General features: G+C 46.4%; 3 protein-coding genes across 5 annotated transcripts; all 3 read left to right on the top strand.

Annotated features, from left to right (window-relative positions):
* Nucleotides 1-1,309: 1,309 nt before the first annotated feature.
* Nucleotides 1,310-7,862, top strand: map3k7cl (map3k7 C-terminal like). Its single transcript, XM_067257351.1, has 5 exons — nucleotides 1,310-1,670; nucleotides 2,908-2,989; nucleotides 5,003-5,061; nucleotides 5,809-5,924; nucleotides 6,936-7,862. Exons 2-5 carry the CDS (start codon nucleotides 2,914-2,916, stop codon nucleotides 7,114-7,116), a joined length of 432 nt encoding a protein of 143 aa, XP_067113452.1. The 5' UTR covers nucleotides 1,310-1,670; nucleotides 2,908-2,913; the 3' UTR covers nucleotides 7,117-7,862.
* A 234-nt stretch (nucleotides 7,863-8,096) lies between these two features.
* Nucleotides 8,097-13,162, top strand: bach1b (BTB and CNC homology 1, basic leucine zipper transcription factor 1 b). The gene is made up of 5 exons (XM_067257757.1): nucleotides 8,097-8,354; nucleotides 9,169-9,423; nucleotides 9,808-11,187; nucleotides 11,906-12,112; nucleotides 12,216-13,162. The coding sequence occupies exons 2-5, from the start codon at nucleotides 9,169-9,171 to the stop codon at nucleotides 12,573-12,575; spliced, it is 2,202 nt and encodes a 733-aa protein (XP_067113858.1). The 5' UTR covers nucleotides 8,097-8,354; the 3' UTR covers nucleotides 12,576-13,162.
* Nucleotides 13,163-14,441: 1,279 nt separating this feature from the next.
* cct8 (chaperonin containing TCP1, subunit 8 (theta)) lies at nucleotides 14,442-19,929 on the top strand. 3 transcript variants are annotated; one of them, XM_067257240.1, is made up of 16 exons: nucleotides 14,442-14,607; nucleotides 15,518-15,608; nucleotides 15,731-15,810; nucleotides 15,954-16,103; nucleotides 16,196-16,376; nucleotides 16,476-16,537; nucleotides 16,656-16,793; nucleotides 16,955-17,133; nucleotides 17,222-17,288; nucleotides 17,489-17,576; nucleotides 17,717-17,832; nucleotides 17,946-18,017; nucleotides 18,127-18,291; nucleotides 18,472-18,591; nucleotides 18,821-18,953; nucleotides 19,665-19,771. In XM_067257240.1, exons 1-15 carry the CDS (start codon nucleotides 14,548-14,550, stop codon nucleotides 18,926-18,928), a joined length of 1,677 nt encoding a protein of 558 aa, XP_067113341.1. In that variant the 5' UTR covers nucleotides 14,442-14,547; the 3' UTR covers nucleotides 18,929-18,953; nucleotides 19,665-19,771. The 3 variants fall into 3 exon arrangements, with proteins under 3 accessions (XP_067113341.1, XP_067113342.1, XP_067113343.1); XM_067257241.1 differs by having other exon boundaries at nucleotides 18,821-18,949; nucleotides 19,665-19,729; XM_067257242.1 differs by lacking the exon at nucleotides 18,821-18,953 and having other exon boundaries at nucleotides 19,665-19,929.
* The last annotated feature ends 153 nt before the right edge of the window (nucleotides 19,930-20,082 follow it).

The following is a 20,082-nucleotide window of genomic DNA, read 5'->3' as shown; positions in this document are numbered from 1 at the left end:
GCAGATATCACTCATATGTGACCCCTTCCATGGCCACGCACTCTCTCTCTCTCTTTCTGTCTCTCTCTCTTTCTGTTGTCTCTCTACCCAACCGTCACACCACTCTCACACTCACCGGTTTCCACTTATTTTCTATTGTCTGCCCTTAATCTGAAATGTCCAGCATCAACACACAGCATGCAGAACTGCAGAGAAAAAGGCGATCTGACATCAGAGGGATTACCTGATGTGACGGCCTCTCTCTCTCCCAACTGCTCACTGATCTCTCGCTTATTGACACTCAGAAAGTGCCCACATGAATAAAGATTTCCAAATGAATTATGACACACTTCTTTGCTGTTGGCGTCAGAAGTTTTGGTTCAAATTAGTCTACTTTATCTATCTCACTATTTCGATGCTGTGTGCTGCTAAATCAAAATCATAATATTTTGCTTTCTCTATAACGACTGTCTGGATTTTAAACCATATCCATTCGCGGAAAGCATGCAATTTGCGATTGTCATGTGACTTCCTCAACAGGCTAGCATTTAAAGTTTCAAAATATTATTTGACCTCAATCGCCATCTGCTGGCTACAATGGTGCACACAGTAATAATAAGCATCATTGTAGCAGCATCATAATGTCTTCGTTCTTGTCCCTCCTTTAGCCTACAGCCATAGACGGAAAAATATGATTTGTTTGTTTATGTGCCATGTGTTACAGCAGTAATTTTGGTGTCCCCCTCCGGAATTGGTCTTGAGAAAATGTCATATAATTGTCCCCCCCCCAAAGTTGATAGCAGATTTTTGCCACTGCCTACAACATGTGATGCGATCAAATAAGATAAAAGTACGGCAGTTTGTCAGTTTATGTATAAATGAACCCAATTTGCACTTTCAAGAAAGAAAAGTGAACTGCACGTAGAAAGGAGGAGATAGGCTATAGCGCTTATAAGCGCGTTCCTCAGTTGTGTTGCTCAAGCTTGCCAAGCTGTAAGATAACAATTGCTTCTCAATATCGGAAACGAGACTTGAGCATGCAAGTTGATCCTATAGAACGAAAGAGACACGGAGAGTTGGTCTATTTTTTTCTCATGAGCAATTATAGCGGAGTGTCATTCTGAGCAACTGCATCATTGCACAGCTATTGCACCGCCAACAGTCAGCTCTGCGGCATGCCCGTGTCAGTCAAAGTAAACTGGAGCTATGAACATTATTGCGGGCTAAAGTCATGTCATCTGAGCCATTTAATTGGTACCCAAGTGACACAGGGGTGCAGCAGACTGCATTCCGAAACTGCCTGCTCACTGTTGTGTTGCGTTAGGGCCGCATGGCCGAGGATAATGTCCACAGAAACTTGAGTTAAGGAGTGCGCGCTGAAACAACTACCTTGAGTCCAGTATTTCGGTTGGAGCGTGATTGCCATCAACTGCCTCAAATTTACACGCGTTTCTCTGTTTCCGCAGAGCGACAAAGCAAGAGTGGATTGACTACCTCTCACTGTATAGACTAAAGACAACCGTTGCATATTGTTCCTCGCTCCTTCTCACAGGTGTCAGGAAGCGTCGGCTTTAAGACGGGACCTTATGAGGACTCATCGAAGCAGGTTGGAAAAGACTGAAGAATATTGTTACGAACTGGGTGCTGGTTCACCCTGTCACGAATTTTCCTAGGTAAAGTTCGTGCTGCAGGTAAGACAGTGTGTTATTACTAGTTGACTTTTCGACCTGTCAGTGCGTAAAGGCATCGGTCCATTGCAGCCTGTAACAATGATCTTGGTCAAATGGTTGATTGTTATTACTATAACACTCGAACGTTGTGAAAAACTATGTGATATCGCCTGGCCTATAGGCTATATTTCTATAGATACTTTACCCTGATATATGGGGACTGGTTTGGTCATAGAGGAAATTATAAAATACCATTCATCAGTTAAATGTTTTCCTAACCAAAAACACTAATACAAAGTTTAAAAGACTGCTGTAGGATAGGATACTGATGTTACCTTCAGGTTTGCCATAAAATGTTGATTATTTCTTACAGTTCTAATAGGCCACGCTCTGGGTCAGCCCTCGACATAGATGCATAGTCTGGACCAGCTTGCAGGGTCGTTAGAGGTTTCCTGGTAGAGGAGGAGAGGAGAGGGAGAGAGCTGGGCAAGGAGAAAAGATAGAGTGGGTAGAGCTGGTTGAGGAAGAGTGGGAGAGTGGATAGAGGAGGATAGGGAGTGTGGCTAATACCGGTGGAGGAAGAGAGGAGAGGGAGAGTCAATAAAGGTGGAGCGAGAGAGGGAGACTGGGTGGACTGGTCGAGGAGGAGAGGGAGTGTGGGTAGAGCTGGACGAGGAGGAGAGGAGAGGGAGTGTGGGTAGAGCTGGTCGAGGAGGAGAGGGAGTGTAGGTAGAGCTGGTCGACGAGGAGAGGTAGTGTGGGTAGAGCTGGACAAGGAGGAGAGGAGAGGGAGTGTGGGTAGAGCTGGACGAGGAGGAGAGGAGAGGGAGTGTGGGTAGAGCTGGACGAGGAGGAGAGGAGAGGGAGTGTGGGTAGAGCTGGACGAGGAGGAGAGGAGAGGGAGTGTGGGTAGAGCTGGACGAGCACCATAGGGCTTTATGTGGGGTTATTGCAGGCAGATACCCAGATATAAACAGCCGTTACCCTCACCCAGAGAGGACGCGCCACATCCAGCCCTTTGGGAGATAGCCTGTCAACCTTGCTAATTATTTAATCCTACTGCAACTCTAAACGCATGATGAAACTCCACTGCTGTGTGTGTGTGCGCGTGTTTGCCAGTGTGTGTTTATGTGGTCGTTTATGTTCAGAGTATCACATTGCTCGGTCCGGTCACCCTTGGTTGTGCAGGGGGGGCCTCCCCGTATGTAATGTCACAATGCAAAGTCACTGCTCTCTCTCCCTGCCGTGATCTCACAAGGAATCAATGATCACCTCAGCCAGACGAGTGTCTCCTGACAAGTCTGAAGTTCGAATCGCCTTCAGCCTCCAGGACCCCTCAGGTGAGACACACACACACGCACACACACACACACACACACACACACACACACGGAATGCATGCGCACACTCACACGCACCGAGTGCCTCTCTATGAGACAAGGGTTTGGTGCACAAGAGGCCACGCCAACATCTACGTTTCAACGCTTCGGTTGTGCTGACCGTACAATGCTAATCCGAGATCCGAAATCTGGCCCCGAAGAAACTAGAAGTGAAGCCCAGACGCAGCACCCGGCCGCACGGTGTGGGAAAGGAAAAACTCTGTGACTAAGTGACTTGCCGAGCTTAACCCTTTAACCCTGCATGACGTCTTCGGTCCAAATGAGCCTCCAGTTCCAGTACGTGTAATATCACACGCGCCGCATTCTCCCCTGCAAATCAGTCCCTAACGCAACTCTCAGGCCTCTACCTCACACCTCATCCCTTTAACTGAATCCCAATACCCATACTACCATACTATTTAGTATGCCAGAAAAAGATTGAGTACATACCATTACATTGTCCAATACAGTTTGCCAAAAATACCAGGATGACCAGCGACCATGCTTTTCTGGCTATTCTTACCCACATGCCTTTGTGCAGAGGAAGAAGTGTCAGTCATAGAGACAATGGTGCAGTAGCAGGCCATTACAAACATGTCAGTCCATTAGATGGCTTTGTCAAGTCGATGACAAAGTGCCATACAGGTTGAGTACAATTCAACACTGCACACTGTATATGTATGCGTTTAGCAAAGGCATCTGCTTTACCTACTGGGAGTAAAAAGTAAAAGTATGCGTTTCAGGATGCCGTCTGGGTTCGTTCTCCCCATCCCTTTCGACTGGGTTCGTTCTTCCCTGCTGGGGTCGGGACAGGTGTCTCTTCTATTTCTGTAGGCTTGTGGCATCTTGAAAACAAACTCTCAACACACACGGTCACACACACACGGTCACACACACACACACTGTGCTGTCAGGGTGTTTTACGGCCGTGGGACGGGCATTGGGATGGCAGCTGCAGCTTTGCCACGGTAGCGTCAAGTTTCCCCTCTAACCCTAACCCTTCTGCCTCATTCGCTCCCCAGCTTCTAGAACACTAGCCTATATTTATCAGCATTTAACACTTCCCCTTCCACTACTCCTCCACCCCCTCCCTCGCGCTCCCTTGTCTTTCCCAGAAGAGCAGAAGGGTGCGAGGGAGGGCTGTGATCGCAACGGAACAGCCGGAGACAATGCCAGTGCCCATTACAGGAACACGAACACAAAGATCACATGTCTTCCTTTTTCTTTCTTTCTTTTCTTTCTGTTTGTCTTTCTTTCATTATGGTGCATGACGGCAGCATAGGAGTCCATTTTTCAACTCTCTCAACTTTTCGAAGTTTTACAAAGTGTTTTCACTCATCATTCCTTAGGCAAGAGGCCTGCTCTGTAGAGCCTCGTCTGCAGGGGGATGTGAGGCATGCTCCTCCATTACCTCATGCTGTAGTCCGAAGCCCCGCTACAAAGTGTCAATCCCCAGCATGAGCGCTACATTCATCCCTCTTTCCTAATTGGCCCGGAGGTCTTCTGGCCCGCTGGCTGGCCTACTAAGGCCGTCTGCTTTTAGAAGGTTGCATCATCTCCAGGTCTCTCCACATGTGTTCCACCACTCCTGGGGGACACAGCCGGCAAAGGACAGCCGGTGTCTGTCTGCTGCTGCCTGCCCGCCTTTTTTTTGTCCGCCCGTCTAATTCTGTCTGTCTGATTCTGTTTATCTGCCTGTCTGTTTACTCGCAACCAGTCTGCCAGACTCACAACTTTCACCAGGGCTATGCAGACGACCAGTGTTGTTAGATTCCTATGCAGCGGTGTCATGCTGTGTTCTGTAAGCAGTCCCCCCCCCCTCCCCCCCTGAGATAAACCAGTCCTGCATTCCATGAGGGTGACCTCACTGTGCTGGTAATACAAAGCCAGCTTGGGGGATGTTCAAGGAAAGGATTGTTGAGGTCAACACAGTCGTAAACCTCTTTGAGCCCCTGTCTCTTCTCTCTCTGTCAGACTTAGAAGATGCAGGAGACTCCCCCCGGTCCTTCCCTGACTTGGAGCAGAGACTACAGGTGAGCACACACACACACACACTCAGTAGCTGATCACATTGAAAACACCTGCTCTCATAGAGAAGAGTGTGGAGGAATGGACAGGTTGGAGAACAGCAAAACACTGTGGTTGCACTTAGAGGATGCAATAGCCAGAGCAGAGATCTGTGGTGGGTACATTCAAAATGGCTGATGGGCTCGACCGTAATACAGCAGGTCAGCCACTAGATGTCAGCAGGTTTTAACTGTCATCATGGCTCCGAACATTTCTTAGTAAATGCACTCAAACTTTACCAAAAGGTTTTTCAATCTTGCACAGTTGTGGCATGGAAAGAAAATGTATGCAAGAAGGGGAAATCAGTTAAAAGGAGAGGAAAGAGGCGGAAAGTGAATGGGAAGGAGGAAGCTGTGTGTTCGAAATAGGATTTTATTTGAGTAAAGCAGAAGTACAGAAACAAACGTCACAGAGAACATAGTCCACAGAAGTTGACCTCTCTCTTTGTTTATTTCTGTGTATCTGGCCTGCCTGCATTTCCTGTCATACTCATCCAGTGTTCCGTGTTGCTTGTTGAATGTTGACGTACGTTATCAGCAGCCCTCAAGGTCTGTGCCGAACTCGCCAGACAGGGCACACAACACAACCCTATGTTCCCTTTCTTCCAACCTCACCATTTATGTTCTCTGTTTTTGAGGCTTAGTGACATCACCTCTATTTTCTCTCTCTTGTCTACCCAACATCCCCCCCCCCCCCCCCTCCCCCTCGGGCAGCCCGTGCCCCCCTGTGGATCTCTGAGAGAGAGCGTTCAGGTGTACCGGGAGCACTGTAGGATGGCTCTGGAGTTCCACCAGGTCAAGCACGAGATCTCTCTCCTGGAGGACCGCAAGTAAGGCCGGCCGAACAGCAGGACGGCTGAGAAGCAGAGAGGCAGGGCTTGGTTCTCAGGTGGTGGACGGTGTCCACTGCCACGGCTGGCAGTGTTACGATCTCTGTTATACATTCAGGTTCAGGAGGGGGAAAAAAGAGCTTTGAAGCCCATTGGGATCCACACAGACCCACAGGTGGACCTAGACTCAGGTTTAACTAAGAACTAGCACACACAAACACACACACACACACTTTGACCACAGAAGCTGAAGTGATGCAACAGCATTCTCTTTGTTTGTCTCATCTCCTAGGAGACTCATTCCATATAGAGCGAGAGGGGATTTCCTTACTCGTTATGATGACCAACTGTAAAAAATTGTGTAACCACCATGGCAAGCACCAGAGAGACACTGACACACACAGGCATACACACACATTTTCTCATCTGGGTGTGTAACTATGTATTGTTACCCTATTCCTTTGACTGACTTCATTTAAATGCGACTTGTACCAGGATTCATTTGTTGATTACACAGGACAGCAGAATGACTTGGCTAAAAGACGGGTTCATGGAACTCTTCTTTGTTTGCCTCTCTTTCTATCTTCTATGTATCCACTCTTCAACACTAGACTACTAACATAAAATACCTATCTAATACTAGGACTTGTTGTGTGTGTGAGAGAGGTGGGGGGCAAGGGACTTTCCCCTGAAGCAGTTCTTGGAAAGGCACTGTCCTGACTCTGTAATGTGCCATTGATGTAAGCCTGTTATAATGGAAAATGTTTGAATTTAAGTAATGTAACTGGAATTGGCCTATTGTATTTAGTTGTTGTCAGATGTGCCCTTTGTGGACTTTCATGTTAAAACAGATCAGTATCATTTTATTTGACGGAGTAATAAACTATGATAGAATAAGGACATTGTATGTTTTGTATTGGGACTGACTGTATGGGCATTTACTGTAACATTGTGTTCTACCCCCCCCCCCCCCACACACACACACACACACACACACACACTCCTCATTAGGCGTGAGTTGCTGGCAGAGCTGGTGGAGGATGAGCGGGTCGCCGTGGAGATTGCCCGCCTGGAGGAGGAGTTCCATGTCCTGTCTGAGGAGAACCGCACGCTGCTCACCGTCCACACTGAGCGCGCCCAGCAGCTGGAGACACTAAGCCTGACCAATCAGAGTAGCCAGGATTCCTCGTGACCTCCAACCTCCCCCAGACCCGGAGACACGGAGACGCAGGGCTGGCTCGGCACTGGGCGGAGATGGAGGGGTTCAGCCAGTTTAACCACTGACCTCAGAGCTAGAAAAGCTTTGCCTCTGAATGTTCAATTCAGGATGACTATTTCGGTTTTTACTCTAATTCTGTCCAGGTTTTCTGTCAACACTGCACAGAGAGACACTTATATGGCCAGCCCATAGCTATGCAGAATGTTGATTAAAATGACGTTAAAGGACCCAATAAATTAGCTTTTTAGGATGACTAGTGTGGTAAAACTCTTTATACTGTATTCACACTTTTGACTAGTTCAATGCTTGTTCAAGGTTCCATGACCAATTGTTATCCACAACCATATGAAATGGGACATTTATGTTTCCTCTTTATGGCTATAGTGTATCAATGTGTCTTATGGTTGGTCTGGACTCCAGGAGGAACAGGAACGTATCCAACCTTCTGTCGTACAACGCTTATAGAGTAAATGGGATGAGAGTATGTAGAGGTTAGCTAGATCTTAGCTATGTTTGATGCTCAGTCTCTGCAAGGACATAAGACCACAACAGTATAATATAGATAATCTGTAATGTAAAATGAGGAACAGGTTGACAGAATGTTGATGTGTTTTGACACAATTTTGTCTTCAGCATAAACATGTACCAAGCCCTACAGGAGAACACATGCAATACTTGGGTATTCTCTTCTTTATTATGAATAAAAAACCTTTACTTTGAACACCAGCATGACTTCTGCGTTTCATTTCCACAAGGGAGACCGAGGTTTTGTGGTTGTGACTTGGCACTATGGCACTAAATGTGAATAGGGAACTTACTGTTTCACAATGAGATTAACTCTGGAATTGTGAAATGATCAGCTGATACTGTAATAGCCCAACCCCCCGCCCTCTTTCTCTCTCTCTGTGTCGCTCTCTCTATCTCTCTCTCTCTCTAACACACACAGACACTATTTGCCCAGAAAACGGAAGTTAAACGCGCTGATATTGATACTACTGGGATAGTGGGAAAAAGTAGTGCGAGTCGAGTGACTGGAATTCGTCGTAAGATCGCATCGTCAAATAGTCAACAGTTGTACATATTCACAACAACAGCTAAAGTTGGACTGCAGATTTGGAATGATCATACTGATATAGACCAACGTACAAAGGAATTCGTGCTTACTCCTGAGACTGCTTTTCCATGTAATTTCTAGTCGTTGGATATGACAGGTACGTTAAAGTTTGGTGACGTAAACACTTTTGACTTTAGCCCTGGTAGGCGATATATGATGGCACTTTGTAGAGTTCCAACTGTTTTTGTTATGTTGTTTACACGTGGCCTTAAATAGAAAGGGCCTTAAGAAACGTGTTTTATACCTCATTCCACGTTCAACTTTGAAATGTGTAGCTTTATCCGGAAAACGAAACGGTATTCCGCGCTGCCATATGCCAGTCATTCAGGAAATTTTGAATTTTTCGAGAAGCAGCATGTGAATGCTCATTCAGCGATCCTATAATAATAGCCTACAGTTTCCATCTATAATGTTTATGGTGATTGGTTACATATTAAACCAGCTGTGGTAGATTACTCGTGCGCTGAAGAAGATATATACGGCTTGAAAAGCCGTATAATTTAGTGAGCATATTCGGGTTCAGAAAAGTGCTTGCTCATCCTTTATCAGCAATGAGTCAGCGCTATCCTGTCTGTTGCGCCACATACACGCACACACACGCACACAGACATTTGTCTTGTCATCGTGAATGTTACATTTGGACTAGACATTTTTTTATAAACCAGATCTAGCATTTTTCTTAAACTAATTTGCTTGAATTCTAGTTTGTCTTCAAAGACCTGTTTCTTAAACAAAGGCATGCTGTGCAGAATTAATGTACTGACACTCAGTTCCTGTGTCAGTTTGTTCTGCTTATGTCATTAATACATGTTTACTTTGTGTGTATGCCTGACTGCATTTTTGTGTGTGTGTGTTTGTGTCGTTCTGGATTCATCTTGATTTCTGTCCTGCTTTTCTTCATGTCTGCCCAGATGTCCTTGCTGGCCATGTCTCTGGAAGGCTTACGGTCCTCTGCCTTTACATTTGAGTCTTCTGTGCACAGCTCCCATGTGCTCCGCTGCCTTGAAGAACAGAGGCGCAAGGATATACTGTGTGACGTCACCGTGGTGGTGGAAGAGCAGAGTTTTAGGGCCCACCGCTCGGTCCTGGCTTCCTGCAGTGAATACTTCACAAACAGGGTCTCTTCCCACACAGGCCAGGGCCTAGTCCTCACTCTTCCACCTGAGGTGAGGAAGGACAGCGTTAGCTTGCTAAGCTGAAGTCTCAAGTGTTTACCACACACACAAGAAATCAGAAGAGCAGGAAAACATCATTGTACATGTAGATTGCGAGGCTGAAAGCATTAATTGCACACTACCTGCACACGTGTACCATAGAGGTGAACAGCTGTGCCAATCCATTGGAGAGATAAGATTTAAATATGATTTGTCAGCAGCATGGGTTTTGCTGAATATGTGTGACCAAACAGTGGTATTCATGTACTACGTGTCATGACTTTATCTGTTACTGTCAAAGGCGTTAGCAGAGTCCAAAGGCATTGACTTAATCTTTTTTTTTTTTCTTCTTTTATTCTGTCTCTTTACTTATATTTGTATCTGTCTCCTTCTCAGGTGACTGTCGGTGGCTTTGAGCCCTTGCTAAGGTTTGCGTACACCTCTAAGCTTCTTTTCAGCAAAGATAATGTCCACGAGATCCGTAACTGTGCAGCTATTCTGGGGTTCAGGGATTTGGACAAAGCCTGCTTTGATTTCCTCCTTCCCAAGTTTTTCACCAGCGCCAGAGGCCCCATCCCTCAAAAGCCCTGCTGTAAGACACGCTGCAGGAGAAGAAATTCACCCGGGGCGGACCTAGTAGTTGACAATGACACCTTATTGGCTGAACAAGGAGTTGAGGTGTCCTTTGATACTTCCTCACAACCGGAAGTGGGTGAAGCTTCTTCCCACATCAGCCAATCAGGGAATGATGTTGCAGGAAGCGCGAGCAGAAGCACCACCCTTCTGCCTGAGGCTGATGTCCACTCTGATGGCATGACATCAGACTACAGGCTTATGTGTCCAAAGTATCGCAAGTTTCAGCTGGCCTGTGGGAAGGAGGCCTGCGGCCTGGAGAAGTGCCCCGACTCCCCTGCCGCGGGGAGCAGGAAGGGATGCTCCAGGCCCCTGCCCTGTCTATCCTGCCTGTCATGCCCCAGCAGCGGAGTCTGTGAGTCTGCCATGGAGCACCCTGGATCACAGACGACACCAGAGTTAATGGTGGAGAGAGAGCTCGTTGGGAGGAAGGAGGAGTCTGGGAACCCTGGGCCTGAAGGGGATGAGAGCGTCGTTATGGGAGATAATGAGGAACAGAGGCCTGAGGAGTCTGGTGGATTTAATGATCGTCCTACATCAGTGGCAGCAGAGGAAGAGGGAGATGGCAGGTGGAAGAATAGTGAGAAGGAACTGCTTACTGTGATGACTAATAGAGGGATAGAGAGAGCTGGAGGGGAGAGCAGTTACACAGAGATTGAGGTAAGCCAGGGCTGTAGAGGAAGAGGAGGAGAAGAGAGAGTAGATCGAGAGAGGAGCGCTGTAGAGAGAGAGGTGGCTGAGCACCTAGCCCAGGGTCTCTGGTCAGACTCCTCTCCTACCTTCTGTCTGGATAATATCTCTGGAACTGGGTTTGACTCTGGGACTGGGACCAGGTCTGGGCCTGGGACGGCGAGTGAGTCCGGAGGCACCCAGTTGGGTTGCACGACAATGGACTGGCTGAAGGTCCAACTGAACCTGAGTTCGGACACCGCTGACTGTCCCTTTCTCCAAACCCTGGACCCTAGCACAGGGACGGGGACAGGAGCCGGGGGGGCAGACATCCAGTTTGCGGGGTGTGGGGGATTATCCCAGTCAGTGTGCAGTCCCTGTGTGTCCTCCCTTCAGTCAGGGGAAGACGGGGACTCCGACAGCTTTGACACTGAGGGAGACAGCGAGTTCTACAGCAGTGAGAGAGTCAGAGAGGTGAGCTAAAGGAGAATAATCCATTTATTCATGAGTCAAAATCTCAAACCATTTCTAATAATGCATAGTAATAATAATATCATATATAAGTCTTTGTCAGTTAATGTTGGATTTCTAGTGTACTACATCTAACTCAGTCATGTTCACCTCAGATTGAAATTAGCGTTAAACGTGTTTTAAGAGTCTGTGGACACGTTTAACTAACTGTAGCATGACTGTCTTGTTTGTCTTAGATAAGAGTTTATAATTTGTCGGTCTGGAGAAGTAGGTGTTGGTTGTAATTCAACACAGTGGTTGAGTTAATAATTCAGCTGTGTGCTCGTGTGTGTATATATTTGCGTCTGTGTGTGTAAGTGAGTGAAAAAGAGAGGCTTTTCAGCTGGATCAGAGTCCAACACCAACTAGCTTATCAGATCACCCTCCCTGGTTGTCTGCTTGTGATTAGAAATCTGGGGAACATACGACTGATGGTATGGCCCCACAGGGAGATGCAAGTAGTGCAGATTTCGTTCAGGAATTAATAGTGTCCCTTGGTTATATACAAATATATAGGGCAGCCCATACTTAACCATAATAGAATCATGATGGGTACATGAGTCACACACTCCCCACAGACTGAGGTTGCTCCTGTGGTTGGGCCTTATAATGGCGGTCTACCCAGACCTTTTGATACTATGCTTCCTGACCTGACGTTCTCCATCCCTGGGTTCTGTGGCAGGTCCAACTGCCGTTCTCTGTGGAGCGGCTGGTGTCTCTGAGCAGGAATGACTTCCAGCAGATGCTGAAGCAGCACAGTCTGACCCGGCAGCAGCTGGACTTCATCCACGATGTGAGACGGCGCAGTAAGAACCGCGATGCTGCACAGCGCTGCCGCAAGAGAAAACTAGACTGTATACACAACCTGGAGTGTGAGATATACAAGCTGGTGAGGAGCTTAAGATGGTTGTATGTTACTTCTCTCATTTATTCGGTGCAAACTACTTTTTGTCAAACATATTCAACAGTGTGTGTGTGTCTTCGCATCACAGAGAACCGAAAAGGATAAACTGAAGGCAGAGAGCAACGAGTTGAACCAGTTGAAGGGGAAGACGTTGCACAGAGTCTCTGCCTTGTATCAGAAGGTCTGCAGTGAGGCAGACCTACAACCGGAGCAGGTCCAGATCCTGGCCAAGTTCTCCTCTCTAGACTGCCCGCTCTCCTCTTTCATGTCCTCCACAGACCCTAACTTCGCTGGGTTTGGGGAGCTACTCCAGTCCCAGGCTCCACTATCTGCCTTCTTTGTAGGCCCAACCTCAGACATATGCCAGAACTCTATTGAACCCTTGCCAAGCTGCTCCATGGAGACGCCAACATGTGATAAACACCCAGCCAATGGGAAGGCTCCTTAGATTAAACCCTGTTCTCAAGTGTTTTAAGCCTCATCTAGACGGAAGTGAGTACAACTTAATTTAAGATATCTAAAAAGGACATTGTAGATATCTTGAATTGAGGGGAATTAAAGATATAATGAACTGGAATTATGACTAGTCAGAATTAAATTGTAGATATTTTAAACTGGAATTACTAGTCAGAATTCACTTGCAGATATCTACAATTCACATTGAGGATATTTGCATCTGAAATGTAGATATCTGTAATCAGAAACCCAATACACATAAATGGCAAAACTAGTTTGAATCTTACTAGTCAAAATGTACTTATATCTAAAATTAGAATTTTGACCAGTCAAAATATAATAAACGATATCTAGAATTAGAGTTTTGACTAAACAAAATTACATTGGAGATATCTGTAACGAATATCAAGCCTAGCTAATAAATGTTAAAACGAAGCTTGCCATGGTAGTATGACTGCCCGATCAACTCTGTGTGGGTCTTATCAGTAATGTTTGGGAAGGAAATCTCTCATATCCTCACGACATGCAATCAAACTACAGCATTTAAACCATATTAAATGTGCAGGTGCACATACCCTGCATCTTTGTGATGTGTTGATGTTAACATGAAGATTGTACAGTAATCACAAATGGTTATCTACTACTATGCCTCCTTTGGCCAATGGGAACCTCCATGTATCTCTTCAGCTATAACTTGTCAATGCTTTTCTAAGTCTGTATACTATGCTGTCAAGGACTTTTAAGGATTTCCTCAACATTCCGTTGGATTTTGTTATCCAACCATCAGTTGTCAGTCACTCACTGGATCTGTGATCAACCATCAGTTGTCTTGTCAACCACACAGCACAATTACACCTTCTAAAATAAAGCCTTAATTTCTGGTGCACACTCAACACATAATGCAGGATAAAGGTAAGTTTAAGGTACATTTTGAAGTCCCTGCTTGTATATTGACAGTTTCTCAGGTTAAGCAGAAAAATACATAGTTTCCGATGTCTGTATTTTGATTTTTTGGGAAAACCAACTGTCTTCTACTAACTGATTGTACATAAATGATTGTACATTTAGCTCTATAATGCTCATTCATGCATTGAGCAAGTTTAGTAAGTTCTTGAATAGTAGTACCCAGCTGACCTATATGATTCATTTTTCTCAGGTGAAAATCTGCACTGTAAGTCTTTTTTTCCATTACAATGACAGTGAGTAGTGTAGGAAGATTGAACATACTGTACAGTATATTCTTCCATACCCAGGTGCTCAGAACAGTTCTACCATCCAAAGAAAACTAACTACAAATGTTCTTTTCTGGAATAAAAAGTATCTTTGGAACCCCTCCAGTGTTGTTTGTAATTTTCAGTCCTTGTATTTTTACTCTTGTGGGTCGTCATGAACCTTGACTTTTGTCTTTTGTCTTATCTGAGCATTAATCCCAACCAACAATTTGCTTGATTTTAATGGATGATTTTCTTTCACTCAAATTAACCGTTTCTGTGTAGCGTATTGTCTCGGGGTTATACGCCACTGCTGTTTTCCCTAAATTGAAGATTCAGTTATTTAAAACAGCAGATTGTGGAGATAAAATGAAGGGTGTATGTTGTGCATGCATTAGATATGTCTGTTACACTGAGTATTTCAGCGAAAGGATATAGTATTTGAAATACTCTAAGCACATTTATATATGAGTGTATGCCTATTTTTGCACAAATTTGACGTTGATGGTCTCTGTTATCTCTCTTTTGAGAAAGTAGCAACTTCTGTGTTTGCATCGTGCCCCCAAGTGGTCACCCATAGAACTTGCTATTTCGCAAACGCTTTAATTTTGAAGTATGTCCCTTGCAGTTCACTATAGTAAAGACAGACGGCTTTTGTCGGAACTCCTCCCTCTCTCTCTGGCTTTGTGCTAACTGCTAAACCCACGCCGCAGCTTCCTTCTCTTGGACACCGGAGCTGCTAAGTAACAGAAAATGGCTTTACACGTACCCAAAGCTCCGGGCTTTGCCCAAATGTTGAAAGATGGTGCTAAGGTAAGATCTTGTTATATGTTAACCAGTAATCAATTATAAGCAACCACTTGCAGTCAAATAAGATGTATAGCAGAACAAGCTAGCTAAGCGAACCACAATCAAGCACTGTCATGTGGGGATGCTTCTAGAACGCACTTGCTAACAGCCTAGGCCTCGCGTGATCTTCTCCTTCTAGAATGGCTAGCTAACCAACGAACCACGTGAGAAAATATAGATAATCCAATGTGTCCTGATGCACCTGAGAATGGGTCCCTGCAGTGTTCTGATATTTTTTGTAAAGTAGTAAAATAGATAATTGACAATTGTTTGCGGATGAAGCAACTAAGAATGGCTGACTAGTTAGCCAAATACTGGCAAAGACACACTACTAGCTAAAGTTAGCTAGCTAGCAAATACTGTAACTGTCCCATTCCATGCTGCTAGCTAGCTACTGAATGAATGAGTTTCATTATTTTATAACGTGTTAAGTAAACTGCTTTGAGTTCGTATCCAGGGCCCAGCTGTTATTTTACACCGATTCGAACCATTATCATAGCTGGTAAACGTAATGTGAAATTGCGATCTTGTATTGATGGTGAAACGACTGCGTAGGAAAGGCGTTGCCTCCCCCCCCCCCCCCCCTCAAAAAAGGTTCGCATCTTTGTGCCAAACGTTAGCGGATTCTCTATTTAATCCAATCCAGTTAGAATTTGTACTGCAGTAATTGTAGCACATTGCTTTTCAATCAAGTCATTAATCCGGAATTATGACTAGATGTAGATTTCCTATTCAAATTGAATCCTTCTACATTTGGCCATATTTACCATTGAGGTAGCTATTAATGCAACTGTTGCAGCTAACTTGTGTGTCTTCTACTCTTTCACACCCTACTCTGTGTGATACTCAATGTCTGCGCGCTCTTTGTCCTCAGCACTACTCCGGGTTGGAAGAGGCTGTCTTCCGCAACATCCAGGCGTGTAAAGAGCTGGCCCAGACCACACGCACAGCCTACGGACCCAACGGTAAGACACATCTGCCTCTCACTAGTATGACAGGAGAGATGTCCGATTCCGTGTTGGATTTACACTAGGATGCCTTGTTGTTTACAAAACATACTATAACACCCCATTACTTTCCCCCCCAGGCATGAACAAAATGGTCATAAACCACTTAGAGAAACTCTTTGTCACCAACGATGCAGCAACCATTCTCAGAGAGCTTGAGGTAAGATTAATTTGTCAGGTATACCCTGGACATTGTTGCATGTGAAAACATACCCGCTTTAGACTTTCCCAGAGTTTGTTTTATACAGTCAACCCTGCTCTATGTTGGCCTAACTTTTCTTTTTTTGGGGGTGGTGGTTCCAGGTACAGCACCCAGCGGCCAAGATGATTGTGATGGCTTCCCACATGCAAGAGCAGGAGGTTGGCGATGGCACCAACTTTGTCCTGGTCTTTGCTGGAGCTCTGTTGGAGCTGGCAGAAGAGCTGCTCAGGATGGGCCTGTCTGTTTCTGAGGTATAGTCTCTCTCTCTGTCTCTCTCTCTCTCTCTGGGACACATCCCAAACCACACCTTCCACCGTATTAATCAGTCTCCTGTCTATCTCAGGTGATTGAGGGTTATGAAATGGCCTGCAGGAAGACCCTGGAGATCCTCCCAGAGTGTGTGTGCTCATCAGCTAAAGACCTCCATGACGTCAAAGAGGCATCTGCCATGATCCGGCCCGCAGTCATGAGCAAGCAGTATGGCAACGAGGACTTCCTGTCTGACCTCATCGCCCAGGCCTGTGGTGAGTCTCTGATCCAACAGGATTGGATAGTTAAGCTTGAGGCTGAACTCAATTTGTACTTGGTAAGGTACTTGACATATTTTCTCTTTGGTGTTGCAGTCTCCATCTTCCCAGAATCTGGCAACTTCAATGTCGATAGTGTCAGAGTATGCAAGATCCTGGTATGTGGTGTTATTTATTGTCCTTTTCACTTCATTTCTTTTATTCTTACTCGCTCTATGTCTTAGTATGTTTATTTGTGTGCATCTGTGTTAACTCTAACCCTGTGTTTGCATGCAGGGCTGTGGGTTGACCTCATCTTCCATGCTCCACGGCATGGTGTTCAAGAAGGAGGCAGAGGGAGATGTCACATCAGTCAAAGACGCCAAGATCGCAATCTTCTCCTGTCCCTTCGACTGCATGGTGACCGAGACCAAGGTAAGAAACACACCTGACTCTTGTTTTCTTTTTAACACGTTGAAAGTATTCAGAGTAATCTCCCCCCCCCCCCCCCCTTCTATTCCACCCTCTTGTGGACTGTAACTGAGTATTGTCTTAATCAATTCCGAGGACTTAATCCATGCCTCTCGTCCTCCCAGGGCACCGTGTTGATAAAGAACGCTGAGGAGCTGATGAACTTCAGTAAGGGGGAGGAGGACATGATGGAGGCCCAGGTGAAGGCCATCGCCGATTCCGGTGTGAACGTGGTGGTGACTGGGGGCAAGGTGGCGGACATGGCCCTGCACTACGCCAACAAGTACCAGCTCATGGTCGTCAGGTAGGAAGAATGGAGCCGCTCCTTGGTTGCGTACCGTTTCCGTCTCTGACCTGGTCCAGACTTTGAGACTGCACTGTTTTACATTCAGACTCAACTCCAAATGGGACCTCCGGAGGCTGTGTAAGACAGTTGGAGCCATAGCCCTACCTAGACTTGTGAGTTTTTCAATAATTTTTATGTCCTGAAAAGACAAAACAAAAAATACATTTAGACCTGTAACAACATTCGTCTATTTAAACCCCATATACATTTCTGCGGGTTTGCAGTGGTTTTAGACTGGAAAAACCTCCTAATTTTACAACGTGCATCCAATGTCTCTTACTAATGTTCTCTGCAAACCTCTCCCCCTCTGCAGACTGCTCTTACCCCAGAGGAGATGGGCCACTGTGACAGCGTGTACCTGACCGAGGTTGGAGACACACAGGTTGTGGCCTTCAAGCACGGTGAGGACCCCAGCTCGTCTACAGTCGAGTTCAAAATCCGTCTGAGCGTGTAGGGTTACAGTGTTTGCTAGACTGGGGGGGGAAGTAACCTGTGAACGCAAAGCCCTGCCTGAAAAGCCGTCCCTTGACCTCCCTGACAGACAAAGAGGACGGTGCCATCTCCACCCTGGTGATCAGGGGCTCCACAGACAACCGGATGGACGACATTGAGAGGGCCATCGATGACGGCGTCAACACTTTCAAGGTCCTGGTCAGGGTGAGTTCCGCTCGCTCGCAGTGACACGGCTCTGGTCGATGCTTCGTACGGCAGGTCGAACCCTCCTCGGTCTCCCTCTGCAACAGTCTGACGAATGTTTTGTCGCCCTGCAGGACAAGAGGCTGGTGCCTGGGGCTGCCGCCACAGAGATTGAGCTGGCCAGACAGATCACTTCTTATGGAGAGGTACGGACGGATTTCTTTTTAACTCTTCAAGTAAAATGGCAACTCGATTTAGTTGTCAACATGCCTGGGTGTGTGACGTTAAGTGGTTGGTCTTCTCTGTGCGGTGTAGTCCTGTCCAGGTCTGGAACAGTACGCCATTAAGAAGTTTGCCGAGGCGTTCGAGGCTGTGCCCCGCGCCCTGGCCGAGAACTCTGGCGTCAAGGGCAACGAGCTCATCTCCAAACTCTACGCCGTCCACCACGAGGGCAACAAGAACATGGGCTTCGACATTGAGGTGCCGACACCAGTACTAGGATACAGATCAGAAGCTAGTCATCTCTTTTTACAAACGTCTCAGTATTTTTATGATTGGTTTTAATTGTCACGTGTCCAGCGATACCAAGGGTTTAACTCATGGCTGCTTGGATAGTGGACTTGGTTGATCCTGACTGGCTGTGACTCATGTCTCTGACAGGGAGAGGGCGCTGCTGTGAAGGACATGCTGGAGGCTGGGATCCTGGAGCCCTACCTGGTCAAACACTGGGGCATCAAGCTGGCCACCAACGCAGCCATCACGGTACTCCGGGTGGACCAGGTGTGTACTCGGACACGGACACCACACACACACACACACACACCCCCACCCTCTTTCTCTTTGCAGATCAACAGGAACAAAAAACAAGACGGAGCTCCCTGAAAATGCTCACTATCATCACATCAACCCTTTCATGTTAACAATTTCTTCCTATTTTAGTAGCAGGGTCTGGTCCCCGTTGGTGTGATGGGTGTGCAGAGTGGTAACAGGAAGTGTGTGTGTGATTCAGATCATCATGGCCAAGCCTGCGGGGGGGCCCAGGGCTCCTAAGCAGAGGGGCCACTGGGACAAGGATGGCTGGGAGGAGGAGCCCGATAAGTTTGAAACCCACCATTAAGAGGGAATACACACACCCTCGGCAGGTGCTGGAATGTGTGTGTGTGCAACCAGAGACCACTTGCACGGATACTCACTTGCTCACAGATGCGTTTTGTGCGCGCGTGAAGAATGTCTCTCCTGACTTCCCGTCTGTGCTAACTCTGTATGTGTGTGATGGAATGATGAGTGAAGACCCTTGGTGTGTTCTTTTTCAGAAACCGGCTAGCAGTTTGAATTGAATACCTCAGGATCCAGTTTCCTAATGCATTATTGAGCGATTCACCCAAAAACGTGACATTTTGTTTGCCATTATGTGTGACATCACAACTAACTATATCACTGAAGCTCCGCCCCCTTCACAGTAGCTCGTATCTTGTTTGGGGATTTTAAACCTGGAGGGATCAGAACGGTATAAGCAACATGCTGTTGGCTTCAACGCGACATTGCTTTAACCAATCCTGATTATGACCCGCTTACTGCCTTTGCCACACGACTTGCTCATCACCCAGAGGTTTTGATCTGTGAGCATGAGGGGCTGGAGCCTAGGGTAACCCTAACCCTAGTCCAGGGAAGGTGGGAGTGCATGCTGCATGGAGTGTCAACACGAGTTCTATGAAGCCCGTTTTGCACGACTAGTAACGGTGTACACAGTTTGCGAACGATGACGCGGTTTGGACCGAAGGACTGCTGTTTCCGTCAGGTAAAACTGGGACTTGATTAGAAAGAGACTTACTTTCCTGTCCTTTCCCCTCCAGATCATCATGGCCAAACCAGCAGGTGGACCTAAAGCCCCCGCGGGCAAGAAGGACTGGGATGAGGATGACTGAACCTGACCCGACCCCTTTCCACCCCTAACCCACTCAGCTTTTTCTACTTGTTTATTTAAAGCCTGACACTTTGTTTTGTAGGAACCATCATACATTGGTGTTACACGTCCAGTACGAGAGATATCGATGGCACTGTTTTGCTTTATGTTCTTGTCCCGAATAAATGGCACTTGCGCCGTCATTGCTGACCTGACATGGTGGTTTTAATGTCTTTCACACATTCACAAGGACATGAGCACGTTTTGGTAGATGCCATACTGTCTGCTGGACTTGGACTTAAATACTCAGACATGTGGAACATAGCCAGGTGTGTGAAGGAAATGTCCGTGGAGTAGAATGATATAAT

The sequence above is a fragment of the Osmerus mordax genome, chromosome 19 (assembly GCF_038355195.1).
Source record: "Osmerus mordax isolate fOsmMor3 chromosome 19, fOsmMor3.pri, whole genome shotgun sequence".
Taxonomy (NCBI): Eukaryota; Metazoa; Chordata; class Actinopteri; order Osmeriformes; family Osmeridae; genus Osmerus; species Osmerus mordax.
The sequence above is the reverse complement of the archived record's forward strand: the minus strand, read 5'-3'. Positions and strand labels throughout refer to the sequence as shown.